Source organism: Phascolarctos cinereus, unplaced genomic scaffold, assembly GCF_003287225.1.
Source record: "Phascolarctos cinereus isolate Bilbo 61053 unplaced genomic scaffold, phaCin_HiC Scaffold_4;HRSCAF=312, whole genome shotgun sequence".
NCBI classification, from domain to species: domain Eukaryota; kingdom Metazoa; phylum Chordata; class Mammalia; order Diprotodontia; family Phascolarctidae; genus Phascolarctos; species Phascolarctos cinereus.
The window spans coordinates 195,364,962-195,384,721 of record NW_027555847.1 but is presented as its reverse complement, the minus strand read 5'-3'; the positions used below and the strand labels follow the sequence as shown (position 1 = coordinate 195,384,721).

General features: G+C 36.2%; 1 protein-coding gene across 1 annotated transcript in view; it reads left to right on the top strand.

Annotated features, from left to right (window-relative positions):
• Positions 1–19,400, top strand: part of EQTN (equatorin) — a 41,493-nt gene extending 22,093 nt beyond the window's left edge. The window contains exons 3-10 of the mRNA XM_020970034.2: positions 27–107; positions 733–792; positions 3,787–3,846; positions 5,740–5,793; positions 6,288–6,377; positions 10,645–10,798; positions 13,226–13,282; positions 19,052–19,400. Coding sequence (XP_020825693.1) covers positions 27–107; positions 733–792; positions 3,787–3,846; positions 5,740–5,793; positions 6,288–6,377; positions 10,645–10,798; positions 13,226–13,282; positions 19,052–19,400 — 905 coding nt within the window. The remainder of the gene's footprint in view (positions 1–26; positions 108–732; positions 793–3,786; positions 3,847–5,739; positions 5,794–6,287; positions 6,378–10,644; positions 10,799–13,225; positions 13,283–19,051) is intronic.
• The last annotated feature ends 360 nt before the right edge of the window (positions 19,401–19,760 follow it).

The window sequence follows — 19,760 nt, the reverse complement described above, 5'->3', positions numbered from 1 at the left end:
ATTGCTGAAGATTTTTTATTTTTTAGTGACAGTTGAGAAAACTTTTAATTTTTCTGCTGAAAGCTATGGAATATTAAAAGACAGTATGCATAACCTTCAAGACTACCGTAAGTATTGAAAGTCACTGTGTCAAGTTTTGGGCTCCCCACCCCTAAGTAGCAAAGGTATCAACCAAGCAGGGCCCAAACAAGGTGGTTTTTCTTTTTATTGATTCTAAACAAATCCAAATGATTTCCCTGTAAAGCAGAACTGATTCCTGTGGTAGATTGATTGATAGTTTCCTAAGACACGGCAATCACACTGGGCTTTCAGGCCATTTTCACTCTATGGCGTAATATTCTAGGAGGATCTTCTCTCCACTCACTCAGAACTCAGTGGTCCATGGCACTGATAAATTTCAAAGATGAAAGAACTAATATTGTTTATCGTTGAATACGTGTCTCTGTGTTCCAAGAAGACATAGAGCAATTATAGTGAAAAATGTTCAGGAGGCTAGAATTAGCCAATGAATTTTGGCTTGGGATTAGAACAATGAATTGTTTGTTAAGATAACATGATCCAACTTCTCCCATCTTTTTATTTTCCCCACTTCTTTCTCTTTTTAACTTCAATTTCCACCTTTTGCTCTCCCACCAAGCATGGCTACTCTGTAAATGATCAGCAATACTAGCAACAGGTTACTTTTGAGACTATGAAAAGATCGCAAACATTTATGTGTATTTCACTTTATAGTTAAAAACCTTTCAAGGGAAACACCTGAAGAAGAAATACAGCATCCTAAAGTACATGACTGTAAGTTTATAACCATGGGTAAGCATTTCTTGACATGATTCTCAATAGTAAGTTTATGTACTCTGAGAAGGCAAGGATGAGCGATTCAATTCATTTTTATAACTAGTTTTTCTTATAGCATTTGAAGCATTTCAAACTTCAGAATTTATGATTTAAAAGACAGGTAGCAGTATCTCATAGGGAAATGCCATTTGAGAAAGAAGTTCAACATCGGGCATCTCATTAACAGTATGCAAATATACTGAAAATGGCATTTGGAGTTTAAAAAGTAGAAAGTTAGAACTTGAGCAGCCTGGCAAACTGACTCTCTCCAAGCAGGGATTCCTAATATGTGTGTGTGTGTGTGTGTGTGTGTGTGTGTGTGTGGGGTGTGTGTGTGTGTGGTGTGGTGTGTGTGACCTCTTTGACAGTCTGGTGAAGCCTATGGACCCTCAGAACAATATGGCATAACAAAAATAAATAGGACTACACAGGAAACCAATTATTTTGAAATAGTTATAAAAATATTAAAAGTTCCAAGTTCACAGACCCTCTGAAATAAGTATGTACCCTGAATCTATGCCTAAGGGGTCTGCAGATGCCCGGTTAAGAACTCTTGATTTAGAGAGAGGAGCTTTGAGGGGATCTCTGGAATCCTCAACAAAATTTTAAGAGCCCAATGTTTTTGTACCACTGACTCTGACATTGCCCTGAGATTTTCAGAGAATTCTTGCCACTTCAAATGCTATTGTGTTGATTCAAACAAAACAAAACAATACAACCAATTCCCACTCTGGAGTAACAATAATTGATTCCTTTTGCATATTTTATTGCTACATTCCCAGGAATCCCAAAGGAGATCCTAAATATGGAGCTCCCATAGCACAGCCCCAGAGACTCAGGGGAAAATAGATAGGATCAGGTAATCTAGACATCTTTCGTCCAAAATAAATTATAGGGATGATGAGTTTGTCACCTGTTTTTTTGAGGGACTTCAGCTACTGGGACTACAAATCTTACCTTGAATCAATGCCCCTAATGGGTGATATTCTTTTCTGTCAGCAAGATCCTTGTGTGGGTGATCATAGTGGACTCATTGCTATTCCCACAGTAATCTAAACCAGCACTTCTTAAACTGTAGGTCATGACCCCATGTGGGGTCACATAACTAAATATGGGGGTCGTGAAAAATTTTACAACAGCAAAAAGGTGTTTCTGGCAGCACTTGCCTGTGTTGCATTACACAACCTCACTGTAGCCTTGGTTCTGAACATACAACACTCACACTTTGCACTGCATATGCTATCGTGCCACACAACGCCAACAAACTCTGCCCAAAACACCTCAGCTCAGATTTGAGGGCATCGTATGTTATAAATTGCAGTGTTTTTACTATACATATAAAATATCAAATGAATTTTGGCTTGGCATTAGGACAGAGTTTCCAACAATTTCTGAAATGGCCCTAAACATACTTCTGCCATTTTGTACCATGTATTTATGTGAAGCAGTGTTCTCAGCATTGACGATTATAAAATTGAAATATAGATCAACTCTGAAAAATGTTGAAGATGCTCCGCATCCTGCAGAGTCAAATATTCCGCCAAGATTTGATTCTTTATGTAAAAATAAATAAGCTCAATCCAAGTCATTAGTATGCAAATTTGCTTTCATCTTTAATAAATGGTAAAATTATATGTATACCAAAGAATTATTTTACAATAAATTTCTTTATGATTTATTATCAATAAATGTTTGATTTGTATGCTTATTTTATACACCTATATGCCTGAGCTCATGTAAAAATGTCTTAGGTGGAAAGGGGTTGTGAGTGGAAAAAGTTTAAGAAGCCCTGGTCTAAACTACACTATCCAGGAGTACTTTAGGCCTTCTAATTTAGACAAAAGCGAATGAGGTAGAAAACTGCTGGAAAGGAAAAAAAACAATGTCACTCTAGTTTTTGTTAGTATATACCCCACATTCACAGAAGCATAGAGAGTAAGGCATGCCTACGTAATCTTTGCCCAGCACTTTATCTCTGTCGAATACTTAAAAATGTATTACTTGAGTAGTGAATACCCCATTTCTGAGTGTTTCATATGCACATAACTGCTGATTTCATGCTACCTTCTTTCTGTTCTACCCTCTGCTGTCCTCACTCTGGACCATTCCCAGAATTGTCTTTTGTTTATGGAGACACCTAGTGGTCACACTGGGAAATGTCTGGCCTAATTTCCATTCCACCTTTCTGTCTTTGCAGATATACCCATGGATATCCTCTACCCCTACCTGTTATCCTTACCACCACTGACATTCCTAAGATCCTAAGTTTCCTAAGATCATTGTGTGGGTAATCATAGTGGACTCATTGCTATTCCCACAGTAGTCTAAACCAGCACTTCTTAAACTGTGGGTCATGAACCCATGCGGAATTGCATAACTGAACATGGGGGTTGCGAAAAATTTGGCAATAGTAAAAAGTTTCTGAATGTGCAACAACCAAAAATTAATTCAAAATCAAGTGTGTAATAAATCCGAAGTGTTTCTGGCAGTGCTTGCCCGTGTTGTATCTTAGGCAATCTCTTTTTCACATGTCTGTACATATGAATGTGGCTATTCTGTGACTTTGAGTTTACATCATAATTAAGAACAATGATTGAGATGTGACATGCAAGATATCAACATAGTACTGATATTACCCTTTAGAATTACAAATAGGGTCATATCAAGGCAATGACGTTCCTTTTTTTCCCTTTTCTTTCATTTCTTGTCCAGTTGCCTTGGAAAATGTTCAATATTTCTGTCATTCTCTCTCATTTCTCAGAGATCAAATAAGAATAATATATGTAAGACACTTTGTAAAACTGAAAGTGCTATGTAAATGCAAGCTATGACGATGATAATGATGATGATTCCTTTTACCTTTTCATTGTTCTACTTGTGAGCCAAAAAAGATTGTCATCCTAGATTCTTAGTAATTTTAGATGAAAATAAACTTCATCGTCCTCTTCCTAGATAATGATTTGGAACCAAATGAACTCCCTGACTTCATACATCTAGATATACTTACTGAAGGTATGTAAAACTACCTCCATAATAATCAGAGAAGAAAAATCACAATAAAGTTTTTAAAACAAGAAAATTGATTGTAAATAGTCAAAACCGTATATATAATGAACAAATTCATTAGAGGAGGGCAGCAAAAATCATTTAAAAAAACACTTCAGTAGGATGCTTGGAGAATTTCTTACTGCTATAATTCTGAGTCTGGAACCAAGAGTTCAGTTCACTGTCAAAATTTGTTTGAAAAGGTGTTTTTATCGGTTTCTATGCGAATACCATCAATAACATAATTTTTATTAGTTCATTTCCATTCAGTTCAACCAACATTTACTACGAGGTATTGTACTCAATATTGAGGGTATATAAATGAAATGACACAATTCCAGACCTAATAATTAGGGAGGATAATATGGTGGATAGAAACCTGGCTTTTGAGTCAGGAAAACCTGGTTCAAGTCCCACCTCTGACACATTCTGACTGTGATCTTAAAGTCTCTAAACCTCTCTGGTTTTGGGGGGGGGTTTTTGAGTCATTTCAGTCATGTCCAACTCTTCGTGACACCATTTGGGAGTTTTCTTGACAGAGATACTGGAATAGTTTGCCATTTCCTTCTCTGTCTCCTTTTGCAGATAATGAAACTGAGGCAAATAGGATTAAGTGGCTTGCCCAGGGTCACACAGTTAATAAGTGTCTGAGGCTGAATTTGGACTCATGAAGATGAATCTTCTTGCTTGGCATCCCAGTGCTCTATCCACTGCACCACCTAGCTGCCTCCAAACCACTCCATACCCAACTAAGACTCTAAGTTGTAGAAAAAGGTGCTGACCCTTTTTGGTAGGGGAAGTTCCTCACCAAGAACTCACTACATGGATGAAATCTGAAATCACAGGTCTAGCTTATTTTTATATACATGCACATACTCACACACACACACATATACATATACACACATACATACATTTATGTGCACATATATTTGTAATATAAAACACATTATACATGTGTGTATGTATAGATTCATATATGTCCTGTATATTTATATGCATTATGTATGTATGTCCATATGCACATACATATACACACTCCTATATAATTATAGAAGAAGTACAAGGTGATTAGTGCTAAAAACTTTGTGCAAAAGACAAAGTCCTTTGAGAAATATGAGGAGAAAAAGATCACTTTCAACTGAGAGTATGGAAGAGCTGGAAGGGAACTCAAAAGCCAAACCTCTCATTTTGTAAATGGAGAAACTGAGACCCAGAGAGGTTTCATGATTTAACCAAAGTCACATGGGTGGTGTCAAGGGTAGGATTTGACTCTGGATCCTCTGACTTCAGAGCCAGTGATTTTTCCATTGTACCAAACTTTCACTGAGAAAGTGGTACCAAAATTGGGTCTTAAAGAAAGAGAATCCCCAGACAGAGATAGGGATTCTTTTTGTAGAATAAGCTAATCCTTATTTATAATTACAGGACGATAGGGTTTAGAGCTTCAAGGAAACTTAGAGATCACCTGGTCCAACCTTGTCATTTTACAGATTAAAAAAAAAAAAACTAAGGCCAAAGGAAAGGTTAAGTAACTTGCCCAGATTCACACAAGTAGGTAGAAGAGCTGGGGTTTGAACCCATGTCTTCTGACTCCAAGTCAATTGTTCTTTCTACTACCAAGGAATGAGCAATTGTTAGCATTTCTTGAGGTATCTGGATGTACCTTGATCTGAAATCAGATTTTCTCCAGTTAATGCAAATTAGACTAGTAAAAATGTTTCTAAATTGTGGTAATTGTTAAAGAATTAAAATATTTTAACATTGCTAAAGTATGAGTCAGATACTTTTTTTCTCTTTCTACCAGAAATTTAAAGGAACCAAGTCTTTTGATTATATTATCTTATTATATTTTAACAGAAGAAAGAAATCGTGATCCTGAAAAGGGCCAATACAGGAACCACTTAAATAAGGGTAAACATATACAGTGAAGTATCGGAAATAGTCTTCATAAAATAAGCCAACAAAAATAATTTTTAGCTTATGAGAACTGATATTTCTATAAATCCTACTAATTCCATGAGCCCAGAGGTCAACACTTGTGTTATTATTCCTGAATATAAAAGGAAAAGATAAGATTGCAAACCGTTATGTAAAATGGTCACTCATTACCTAATGAGGCCAAACCCCCCCCCCCAACATTTTTCTAGAAGAAGCATACTTTAGTCATTGCCTTAAAGTCTTTCTTAATTTCATGAGTGAGGGTGGAGGAGAGCAATATTTCTTTCCAACATGTTCAGTCTGTGAATCTTTTATGTAAGAAAAGAGAGAGAGAATACATGAACTGATCAATAGATATACACACATATAATGCACTTACATGTTTATATAAAAAATTTTATATAATAAGAAGATGATGTTTTGGTAACTTACTTTAATTTGCAACTACATATTTATTAATTTAACAGTGTTAGAGGAACTGCCCATGCCACCAAAAATTAAGAAAGTGGAAATGGATGAGGAAGCAGTTAATAATGAAAATGAGTCAACAGTTCCAAGTAAGAACAAACATTAAAAATAAACGTATAAATAAATGACTATCAGATCATGTGCTCATTTCGATGTTTTGCATATTAATGTTATTTACTGTAGTGGGACAGAGTATGCCAGATTTTAGTGCCCTACAGGGCATTCACAGCATCAAAAGAGCTAAGAGTGGTAAATAAAAATCTTTTTTCAGTTCTGTGTTTCCTCAGAACTTTCTGGTTTGAAATTCCTATGCCTGATTCAAGCAATCAAAAGTGTGTATTTGGGGGCAAAGGAATTATTTGGAAAGCGATGGATATAAATACAGTTAGGCTCCATTATGCCATTCTACCTTTAATGAAGAGGCTTAGTGTTGTTCAATCATGTGTGATTCTTTGTGACCCTGTTTTGAGGTGTTTTATTTTGAGATACTGGAGTGATTTGCTATTTCCTTCTGAAGTTCATTCTACAGATGAGGATCTGAGGCAAACAAGGTTAAGTGACTTACCCAGGGACACATAGCTAGCAAGTGTTTGAGACCAAATTTGAACTCAGGTCTTCCTGACTCTGGGGCTGGTGCTCCATCCACTACACCACCTAATTGCCCATTCATGGGGAAGTGTTGCTCAGAAATAATGAAATCAGGTAGGATGAGACTCCTGAATAGAATATAGCTTGGCAATCTTTATTCAAAAGGGACAGAAGAAATGAAAGGTGGTAGAGAAACATTGCATACTAAAATATTCATATAAAGAAATACAGGAACTAGAAGGAGGAAGAATGGTGGAAAGAATCTAGGTGAGAAGCACTAGCAGGAAATGAGGAACAAAGAAAAATGAAGGAGACTGTCAAGGCATTTGTCTTAGCATAAAGTTGATCAATGAAATACTTTTAAAAGACAGGTCTATATAGCAATATTATATAAACCTGCATAGTATCTACGACCCTCATTGTTGTTCATTCTTTGTTCTCAAATAATTCTACTGTACTGTCTTGCTCAGACCACATATGGAATACTGGGTTCAGTGCTAGGTGCCACATTTTTTTTTTAAAAGAAAGCCACTGATAAGCTGGAGAGTGTCTTAAAGAGAGTATCCAGGAAGATGATAGACCTCAAGACCATGCCATCCAAGTTGTGGCAACTGCAACAAGGATTTAGGTTGGATAAGACAGAGACTTGGTAAAGGGCAGGAAGAGAACATGAGAGCTGTCATTGGAAAAGAAAGTAGACTTTCTACTTGAGCCCAGAGGTCAGCATTAGATAAAACAGAAGTTTCAGAGAGGTATATTTTTAGGTTCAATGTAAGGAAAAACTTGATAACAATTCAAGCTATCCAAAAAGTGGAAGAAAACAACCTCAGGAGGTAGTGAGTTGTCTCTAACTAGAGATCTTCAGGAGAAGGTTGGGTAATCAGTTATTGGGAATGTTGTAGAAGGCATTTCTATACAGCTATCTACTGGACCTCTGAATTTCCTTACAAACCTGAGATTTTTCTGATTCTATGATTATCTGAATATTGCCTTGCCAAAGGCTCAAACATACCTAGTCATAGCCTTGTATGTCTTATGTATCAGCCCCAAAAGATCTTCATGTACATATATAGTTTATAAAACATATGTAATTTTATGTAGGCACAAAATAATTATATTCACTCGTTATTAAGCTATGGCGGGGGGCAGTTAGGAATACAGTGTGATAGAGCACTGAGCTTCAGGTCAGAAAGATCTGAGTTTAAATCTACCCTCAGATACTAACTAGCTATGTGATCTTGGGCAAGTCACATACCCTGTCTGTTTCAGTTTGCTCAGCTGTAACATGAGCACCTACTTCCCAGGATAATTATGAAGATCAAGTGGCTTATAATTTAAGGTAGCTGTGCAGAGAAGTTTGAGGATATTTCACTAGTCAATTAAATATATGTAAAGGTAAGAAACTGAATACAAAAGTGAAGTTCACTTGAAATATAATCTGGGAGTCATTTTACCGAGATGCCATAGAACTTTAAACAAAATGACAAGGGGGAAGAAAGAGAAGGAAAGAGAAAGGAGGAGGCAGAGGGAGAGGGCAATGATGAGAGAGAGAGGAAGAAAGAAAACTGTAGCAACTGAGAAAAGAACCTTTTAAGGATGATAATAAAATTTTAAAGTATAAGTTAATCATTTAGCTTCAAATTCAAAAGTCTTCAAAATGCTAATATCTGTCTGTTTAATTTTCTCTGAGATGTTTAATTGACCAGCAAGGTATATGAAATTTCAGATTAGCAGAATATTGTTTAGGTGTGAGATACCAAACAAAGCTTGAAAGATGAATCTCCTGAAAAACTGCTTTTAATTCTGGTACTTTTAGTGAAAGATAATGTTAGTGCCAAGATTGTTTCCATTATGTCACCATAAATTGCTACAAATGCCTTTGGCCAAAAACGTGCTTTGTAAAGAAAGCAATAACTAATGGGCAACATTTTTTTTCTTCAGAAAACAACACAGTAGGATAACGTATTTTACTATAATTTATTTTGCTATTTCTAAAACAAATATTTTCTGAGTCAGAATAGGATCTTAGAGAGACAACTACATGTATTTCTTTCCCTTAGTTTGTAGATTGTGTTCTTTAAAAGTGAGTTGTTTTTTTTTAATATCAGAAGTTAGGGAAAGAGGAAAATGTCACTCCTTCTTTCCTAATTGACAGGATCCAGAAGTCAGAATTGGATAATTAACTTAGATTAGAGTTGTTGTTAGAGGACAATGGTTCAAATATTGACTCCATTACTTTTTTTTCTGTGTGATGTTTACCTTTCTATATCTGTCTCCAAAAGAAGATGGAGCTAGATAACTTTTCTTTCAAAAAAACTTTATTGATATCTTTTGTTTTTACAACACCTTCATTTTCCACCATATCTTTACCAGCTTCTTAACTCAGAGACCCACCTTTTATGAGCAAAAAGCATGAATTATATAATTTCTTTTTTTTTTGTTTTTGGCAATTGGAATTAAGTGACTTGCCCAGAGTCACACAGCTAGTAAGTGTCAAGTGTTTGGTCTGAGGCTGGATTTGAACTCAAGTCCTCCTGACTTTAGGGCTGGTGCTCTATCCACTGTGCCACCTAGCTGCCCCCTGAATTATATAATTTCTAAGTACTTTTCCAACTCTAAGTCATACAAACCTAGAAGATGCCTAATTTAAATCTCCCTGGCTTTTTATTTTGAACGAGCACTCTGGACATTCAATCTAATAATGCTTTGTTTCATTAAATCAATAATTTTCAAAGAGAAAAATATAAGCTTAGAATTGGATGAAAGTATTTTCATTAAAATAGACTTGTAGCAACCCTGCCCAAAAAGTACCTTGAAAAATTGTAGCAAAGAAAATTTTTCCCATTGAGAAATTTAAAAACATAGTTAGAAAAATAATCTAATCTTGAAGCATACTGATTTTGATATTCTTTTAATACAGTTCAGTTCAGGAAACTTTTATTTAGTTGTGTCTTATGTCCAAGAACTGCTAGGCACTGGAGATACAAGGACCATAAAGAAATAGTCCCCAGCCTCAAGGAACTTACAAGTTACCCTGGAATAGAGAAATAAAGTTTGAAGATTTAGGTCTAAGGGGCAGCTAGGTGGTGCAATGGGTAAAGCACCAACCCTGGAGTCAGGAGGACCTGAGTTCAAATGCTGCCTCAGACACATAACACTTACTCGCTGTGTGACTCTGGGCAAGTCACTTCATCCTAATTGCCATGCTGGAAAAAAAAAATATTAGATCCAGAAGCAACCTCTGGTGAGTGACTTATCTAATCCAACAATATTATTTCAAATATGAACAATCAAAGTCCATAAAAATTAAGTGACTTGGCCAAAAAACATACAAGTATTAAATAGAAGAGCTAGCATCTCTGCTTTGTTAAATGGCTGACATTGGAGAGGCCTCAGAGACTAATGGTGAAAAATTCAAGATTACTAATTAATCAAAATCTTTGCAGTTAAAAAAAAACCTCCCGAAAAGTAAGATTTCTTCTTTTGTTTCTTTTGGTCCAGATCAATTACATATACGTTAACCAATGTTTTAGTAAATATTGTTCTTTTGCTTATATTATGACACAGGCTTCTAATATTGTGTTGCCCTAAACAGCGCCTGTAGGTGTTCACTATAGACTGGTCAGTCCGTTGTAAAAGTTTTTTGTTCAAACCTGAGCAGTTTCTGTTCTGGATTTTCTTTTAAGATTTTAATCTTTTGGTGTGACAGTATTAAAGTACCTTACATAACTAATTACTTTTGTTTAATTTCTTTTTATTTTCTCTAAGTCTCTGACATCCCTTATGAGACCATTAGCCAATCTCTTCAAAGAGAAGATGTAAAGCTAAAAATAATGCTGACTATATCATTGTTGACGTTCATCATTTTCTTAATCTTCACGTGTATTTGTTGTTTCATTTTCTCCCAAGCACCGAAGAAAAGGTAAGTTTTCATAAATCTGGATGCAGTCACTTAGTGAATTCCAGGCACAGTATTATGCACAGAAGATAATAGTCTATGACCTAAAAGATTTTGCATTTTAATGGGGTGGGGGGAAGATCGCACATAAAGGGAAGCTAGAAAGGGAGAGGGGCTAAGAGGCAGGATATGGAGACTTGATATGGAGATGGACAGGAAGTGATTTGGAAGCTGGGACATAGGCAAGAACTTTCCAGGAACTGGAACCCAAAATTCCTTGGAGAGGGGTGAGGAGGAAAGAGGATAATGACTAAAATGCAGGCAGTATGGTGTAGAGATGTCTGGGAAGGAGGTGCCACAATTAATTAGAGAAAACCCAAAATGTAATGATAAGTTATTAAACTAAATGTAAAGATGCTTTACTGCCCCTAACCTTGCATGTGTCAATGCTTTTCTCAAGAAATTGAGGGGAGTAATCTCATTGACATCAGAGCTTTAAATCATGAAACCCTCAGATCAGAATTCAATTCTAGGTTGGGAGACTTGTGCAAGAGACCTCTGGGGTAGGCAGAAGATAGGATTTCTTTCTTCCCTCTTGGGCTGTGGAGTCCAGAAGCAATGTGGTTCAGTGTTTTAAGAGTTCAGGGGACAACTGAGTGAGCAGAGAAATAAACTCCAGACAGACGGTTACAGAAAGGGATATTCACAAAGGAGGAATGGGTCCTCTTTCAGCAGAAAAGAGACAGCTATGGAGAGGAGTAGATCCTGGAAACCCAGCTAGCAACCCATGCAGCAGAGATGTACCTGAAGAGAACTGCATGAGCACTCTAGAAAGGACTCCCAAGTTCTCCAGTACTTGGAGTTGCTTTTGCCACACATATGTTACTCTTTTGCCTCACTGTCATTAGACTCCAATTTTGAACCTACTCTTTCTAGGGGTTCCCCCCTGTTCTAGGAACAATCTGCTTTCTTGTTGTTGTTGTTTTCATTTATAAGTCAATGCCAGTTCCTTTGAGACAATTTTTGTATGATTGAAAGCTTTGGTATTAATATTGATTGTATTCTTATATCCACCATGAATCTAGAGACTAATATGAACAGTATGTATTTGCATCCATAGAATATTGGTACCTAGCAATTCACTTAGAACATACTAAGTAGGAATTCATACCTTTCTTTTTTTATTTATTTTTGGCTTTTAAGCAGAATCAGACCATTTTTCTCATTGCTATATAAGTCCAGACAATTTGAGAGCCAAATGGACTGCCTGTTGGCCTAGAAACCCCAAATAACCAATCCCAAGTGCTTAATACCAATTTGGAAGCCCCATATCTCTGAAACTTTTAAAAATTTGTTTTCTGCTCTAAGTTAGCCTGACTGATGTAATAATGGGTAAGTTCAGACCTCTAGTTAGATTCCATATGTGTTTCAGGAAGCCATCAAGATATTTATGTTCTATGTCCAGGAGAATTTTGCCCCCCCTCCCAGGATTAAACCTGGTCTACACAAGTGGGTCCAAAGTAGAGCAGATCCTTAGGTTGAGGGTCCCAGCTACCTTGGCCCAGTGAGACCTGTGTTGTTACATAAGCACCAGGACAAGGCAGTTTGGTTTCTCACCTGAAGGGTGAGAGGCTGATTTCATATTGACCCCAAGTCCCTAAACCCTATTAGAAAAGTACTGTATATTCTTGGAGCTCTGTAGGGATCAGGCTTTCCCTTTGAGAAGGGAAGCTTGATTTTTTTTCCCTTTTCTTTTACTTATTGTCTTTGGGCTAGGGAAGTCCTTTGCAATTACAGTGATAGAAAATAACCTTTGAAAATTTTTGCAGAATGATGTCTGCTTGTTAAAACTGTGTAACAATGAGTTTGAATATGAGTATAATCTCTAGACCCATAAGTTAAGATAGGCCTGTATACTTGTGGAAGAATATTAATTTCTAGATCATTTGTAAACTGTGCCACATGGACTTTGCCAGAACATGCTCTAGTTGATTTATTTGGGGATAGCAAACGTATAAGCAGAGAGAGCGTAGGGATTCTTTCTCCCCACCTCAGATGATATAGTCATAGAAAGTCCAGAATGTAAACAAAATGTCAACATGGTTTTAAACATATTATAAATATGTGTCCATGCCTGTTTGGGATGCATGAACACTTTTCTCAAACAGAAGCAAAAGATCAACCAATTTGGACAATCAAGATTTGAAATAACTAAACCCTAGGAAAAGAGCTCAGTTCCAGTAGAATCCAGCCTCTAGAAGGCTTTGTGAATGAGATTAATTCAGGGCAGGATGTTTTCACTCTCCCTCTGCCATCAGGCCTGGCATCCAGAAGTTTGAGAGTTTCATAGGTTCAAAAGAATGTGAGACACAAGTGAGGGAGCCAAACACTTCAGACAGATATGGATAAAAATTGCAGTCATTTTAAGGAGGAAATATCTTCATGAAACAGGGTCTTTGGCATCAGAGAAAAGAGGCGACTATGGAGAAAAGCAGACTGGGAAACTGGGTGAGTAACTCAACGAGTAGAGATGCTAAACGCAATGGTAACTGTTGGAAGACTTTGTGTAGAGAAGAAGGGCCTCCTAGTTCCTGATATCTCTAACAAGAGATACCTTTATCACATATGTATGCATCACTACCATAATAGTCTCAAGTTTAAGCCTTCTCTTCCCATGTTTGCTACATGTGTTTGTGGACAATTGCTCACCAGATTAATAGGTGTGTGTGTGTGGGGGGGGGTATTTGTAGCTACCATTTTTGCTTTGACATCTTAGTAAATGCTTTTGTTAAGTAGAAATCCCTTTGAGGACCCAACCTGCAACCTGTGAAAGCAAGTTGAAGTAGCTTGGGAGTTGTTTTAAGAATTTTTTATTTCCTTTTATTAATCTTTAACATGTGGGGTTCAAGGCCATTTTTCCTAGTTAGGAGGTTATTAAGGTGACTGAAAACTGTCATAATCTGGAGATAAGAAGAAAAAAGAGAGGTGGGGTTTCCCAGAATAACTTAACTTGCTTCATTTGTGGAAGAATCCCCTTTGTCTTTAGATATCTTTGTAGCATGTAAATCTACTCCTCTCAATGAATCCAGTGTAAACTCTCAACATTGAAAACTTAACTTCTTATTATGTAACTAAGTCTGTCTGACTAAAGTGAAGGTCTGTGTGATTTTTATGACCTATAAGGAGAGGTTTAAGAGACTATATGTTAAAAGGTTATTTACCTGCTTCTCTGACATAATTTTTGTTTATAAAAAGCTTTGTTAGAATCACAATCTTTGTTCAGAGTTATCTTTTTTGAGCCCTGAACCTGTTCTTAAAAGCATAATCAAATCTCTGTTTTAACATCTGGAATCCCTGTGTTGTGATAGAATTTTTTGGCAACAGTTACATATCACATGAAATCTGTGGGAAAATTTTTTCTGTAATAGAGTGTTTTTTGTGGTTTAAGGTGGCTTATTTGGCTCAAAGCTAAGATTTCATTGGTGTAAGTAGCTGCTGGTTAGAAAACTCCCTCTGTTAATACCAATCAGCAATTGCTTTGCAATTTATAAAAATTGTTTTGAACGTTGAGAGGTTCAATGGTTTATCCAAGGTCTCTTTAGTAGGACCTGAATCCTGGTCTTCCAATCTCTGAAACCAGTGCACTATTCTCTTTTCCTGCCTGCTGCACAAATGGTATGTATCTTTCATATCATTTTTTGACATTTATGTATAACATTAAATATGACAAAAAACCACACAGTGTTCTTTCATCCTGGGAGAAAAATCCTTCATGTTTCTGATTGTTTTTTTTGTTAATGATGTTTCCTTTTTTGATTATTATGAACAAATTGAATTTGGGTTTCATTTTCTTTGGTGTCCTGTGTGGTATGCTGATTTGAATTTTCATTTGATTTTTAACAATTCTGGGAAATCTCATACAATTTCCTGAAACATGACACTTGAATTCTCTCAACATTTTTCAGAGACCCAGTAATTCTTAGGTTATTTCTCTGGCTCTGTCTTCTTGTTTCATTACCTTTTTTTTAAAGCATTCTCAAATGTTCATCTAGTTTGAATTCTATTATGAGTTTATTTGCTATTTTCATGTCACTTGTATTATTTTCTCATTCACCAAAACAGCTTAGCAAATATGTAGATTTATTAATTGTTCCAAATTGTTGAGTGATTTTTTTTCCTGTTCCTCCTTTGTTATTTCCAATTCCACCTTGGTGTTTTTTTTTTTAAAAGGCAATTGGGGTTAAGTGACTTGTCAAGGGTCACACAGCTAGTAAGTGGCAAGTGTTTGGTCTGAGGTTGGATTTGAACTCAGGTCCTCCTGACTTCAGGGCTAGTGCTGAATCCATTGTGCCACCTAGCTGGCCTTTTCAATTCCATCTTCATTGCTGCCAAATCTGTTACCTCAACTACTGAACTTATTACCCAATAATAGATCCAATTTTTATTCTGGAGGCCTTGCTTGTATTTTTATTTTTTTATTTTTGGATTTTTCTCCTTGGTTTCTTTTGGTTTTTTGTTGTTGTTGGTTTTTTGTTTTTGTTTTTGTTTTTGGCTAGGCAATGGGGTTAAGTGACTTGCCCAGGGTCACACAGCTAGTAAGTGTTATGTGTCTGAAGTCGGATTTGAATTCAGGTCCTCCTGAATCCAGGGCCAGTGCTCTATCCACTGCGCCACCTAGCTGACCCTCCTTGGTTTCTTTTAATCCATAATCCTGTGTGGAGGCTTTAATTTTTTTTTAAATCTTTCTCTTTTCTTCTGTGCAAAGAAATTTTTCATGAAGATTTTGTTATTATTCTTTTACTTCATTTGGTATGTCTGCAATTTTTTGAAGGGTTGTAGGACTATAGATCTAGAGTTTAAAGGGACCCTATAGTTCATGTAGTCCAATCCTCCAATCATTTTACAGATAAGTAAACTGAAATCCAGAAAGGTTAAGCAATTTGCTCAAGGTTACACAAGGTGAGTGGTAGAACTGTTATTTGAACGTAGGCCCTCTAGCTCCAAATCCTTTCTACTGTGCCATGATACACAGTGGGTAGACCTTTCACTCTACAAACTTGCAGGAAATCTCCAAGCTATAAAAATTTTTTAAGGCATTCAGGTCATTTCCCCATATAAACCTAGGAACTGGGATGTTTATTCCATGTGAGAAAACACTCTAGCTTCCTAGAAGATAGTGCCTGCTCCATATAAATATATATAAATATATTTGTATTCATATGCACTCATCTTTTGGGTGTTTAGGTGGACTCCTGCTTAAAAAGGAGAGTGACTCTGGATTTAAATAGAATGATATTTCACAGAATCTCAGATTAGATATGACTTTCTTATTTGGTGATCATGGGAGACAAAGGTTATGAATTATTTCTTAAAGGCAACTTGTTTTTGTATTTCCAGAATTTCCTCTTCTACTAGAAAAGCATTCAGAGATCTGAACAACAAACATTTCCTTTCAGAATTATTTGTTAAGTGCTTATTCTTTCTTTCTCCTTAAAGGAATTATATTTAAATCAGTTCTAAATTAGGTGATTATTCAATTAAAATTATTTAATGTAACAAGTTGATGTCAAACACCCTGATGGATTTGTTTTATGGTGATTTCCTCCCTCCTCTCTGTCTCTGTCTCTGTCTGTCTGTCTCTCTCTCTCTTTCTCTCTCTCCGTCTCTCTCTCCTCTCTCTCTCTCTCTCTCTCTCTCTCTCTCTCTCTCTCTCTCTCTCCCTCCCTCTCTCTTTCTCTCTCCCCTCCAATTCTCTCTCTCTCTTTCCCTTTCTCTCTCCTTCTCTCAGAACAGTTGTTTCTGCTGAACAAATATGGTACATACACCTGCTTCTGTATTCCACAATACAATTGGTCCTGCCTACTAAGCTCCTTTTAACTAAATTTCTCTATAAATGTTTCCTATATCATTTTATTAAGCACTTCTTAAAATTATAGGCATGGGTTTTAAACCTACTTCAGTCTCAGAATTATTTAATTACTCAGGCTAAAATAGAAGGAAAGAACCACATGAGGTCAAAGTTTTCATTTGCATGGTGGCACAAAGAAGTATAATTATATCAAGAAGCTATGATGAATAAATAGTAAATGATACAATATTGGCATCAGTAGATCATATTGGATTTTTAAAGCTTAAATTTTATTTTCAGATCCACGTTCTCTCCCTCCTACCTCCCTGCCTTTTAGTCCCTCATTGTGAAAAAACAAAAACCCTTTTACAAATATGTATAATTGAGCAAAACAAAAATCCACAATGACTATTTATTTTTAAAGTCTCCGTCTGCATCACCTCTTGATCTTGTGGTGGGTGGTATTCTTCATCTTGAGCCCTCCAGAATTGTGTTTGGTTGCTGTGTAGATTAGAATTAAATCTTTCCAAGTTGTTTATTTTTACCATATCACTGTTATTGTATTAATTGTTCTCTTGGTTCTGTTCCCTTTGCTCTACATCAGTTGTGATTGAATTTAAGGGTTAATAAAGTCATCCCTATGAAATCGAGCCTTTCAAAATTCCTTTAAAAGCAGCTACTTTCAACAGGAATGAGCAGCAGCTATAGTAACATTAGCCCAAAAACACTTTTCAATAAGGAAAAATATTATTTTGTACAATGATTGACTCATGGAACAAAAGGTGTTCATGTGTGGTAAACTCTGTTGGAAAAACAAAGAGGGCTTTGGAAGAAAAATATGAATACTTTATCCAAATGCAAAAGAAATTAGAAACAAGAGAAAAAGTATCTTTAAAGTTCTTTGGGTTATTGATTTAAAGCTGGAAGGGACCTTAAAAATTATCCATTTCAACCACCTCATTTTATGGAGGAAGACAATGAAGCCCATGGGGGGTTCAATAACTTACCCAAGATCATACTGGTAGTAAGTAACATTTTGTTGTTGTTGTTCAGTTTGGTCCAACTCTTCATGACCTCATTTGGGGTTTTATTGGCAAAAATACTAGAATGTTTTGCCATTTCCTTCTCTAGCTCATTTTGCAGATGTAGAAACTGAAGCAAACAGTGGTAAGTAACTTGTCCAAGGTCACACAGCCAGTAAGTGTCAGATATGTCTGAGGTCCGATTTGAACTCAGGAAGAAGGAGTGTTCCTGACTTTAAGCTTGGTGCTTTATCCATTGTACCACTTAGCTGCCCAGTAAGTAACATAGCAGGGTTCTGATAGAAGACTGTCTGATTCCAATCTAGTACTCTTTCTACGAATATTGCCTCTCTATGAATAGAGTACTAGGTCTGGATTCTGGATCACCTGAATTCAAACCCAGTCTCAGACACTTGCTAGTTGTGTGACTCTGGACAAGTCACTTAACCTCTGTCTGCCTCAGTTTTCTCAACTGTAAAATGAGAATAATAATAGCAACTACCTCCCAGCATTGATGTGAGGATCAAATGAGAATATTTTAAAGCCCTTAGCACAGTGCCTGATACGTAGTAGGTATTTAATAAATGCTTGTTTCCTTCCTCTCCTATTTTAAGAAATGTTTAAATTGTATACTAGATTTAATAGTTACATGGAAAATAACTTTAAATGTATTTGTTAGTTGTAGAATAATTTCAGAATTTAAAAAAACCCTCTAAGGTTATATTCATATGAACTATCCTATTTGATTGCCTTAATCATTTAATTCAGTCAAAATCGTTGTTTCAAGTTCCCTTGTTTAGAGACAGCCTTATCATGGGAGGTAGCAGGCATGATACCATGAGAAAAGCATTTCTTCTTGAGGAAGAGGAGCTGGGTTCAAATCTTGCCTTTGATGTGTGTTATCTGTATAAGCTTAAGTCACTTAATCTCCTCTAGCGTTCAGTTTCTTCAGCTGTAGAAAGAGAGAGTTGGATTAGATGGTTTCTAAGATCCCATCCACTACTAAATCTATGATGCTTAAATGATAAATTAAATGTGTATATGTTTGTGTGTGGTGTGTGTGTGTGTGTGTGTCCACACCCAAGAAAGAAAGAACACAGGGTTGCTAAATATTAACATCTAAGTGGCTCAATTTAGACTTTTAACATGGCCCCACAATATTCTGATCAAACTTTATACATTCTAGATGAAAGGAAATTTTAGTATCTTCTGATAAAGATAAATATTATAATTATTAACTTATAATACATAATTACTCTAGTAAATTTTATAAATTAAATATTTGTATTGAATATTATGCTGCAAAAAATATTTGCTGAAGTTTAAGAATATTTTAGTTCTGAAAAAACATAAAATTGGAGATGATGCTTTGGTGAAATAAATCAAATATGTGTTCTTTTTTTCCAGGCCTAAAAAAAATCTTACCATTAGACCTGAACTGGCAACCATGTCTTATTTTCAACCAGCAGAAGGTGTATCAGAAACTTCCTTTTCTAAAAGTACACTTAGTAGCACACTGTGGGGGCCTGGATGTCCAGACTTTAAAAACGGAATGAATGTGTCAGAGGCAACAGGGACAGTACAATTTCTGCATAAAATGGATGAAGAGTGCATGAAGTCCTTACGGGGTAGTAAGGAACTTGAGCTTAGCAGTACTGAGCCACATAGTATGGAAAAGTCCGGCGATGAGATGTCCAGTCAGGAGTTAAACAGTTGGGAGTTGCCCGGTACAGAGGCTGAAAGTAGTGGAAAATAGACTAATTTTTTTCGTAAAAATAAAAATAATTTGTCTTTTGAACCATTTTAATCTTATAATTATATTTGTATTTTGATGGGTATTGTAGGTAGAGTGACCTCTTATTCTCCAAATCAAAAACTGTTAGATTAGGAAGAGAATTTAATGGTCATCTAATCCATCAAACCCACCCATTCCAGACCAACATTTTTCAGGTGAAATAATTAAGGCTCAAGGATATTAAGCAAGGGAGGACAGATACACCGTTACTGTATGGCAGAGACATGATTTAACCCAAGTATGAATTCAGTACTCTCCCCACAAAATCACACTGCTTCCTGCAATGACCTTTTTTCATTCTTTATCCTTCTCGACCTTTTT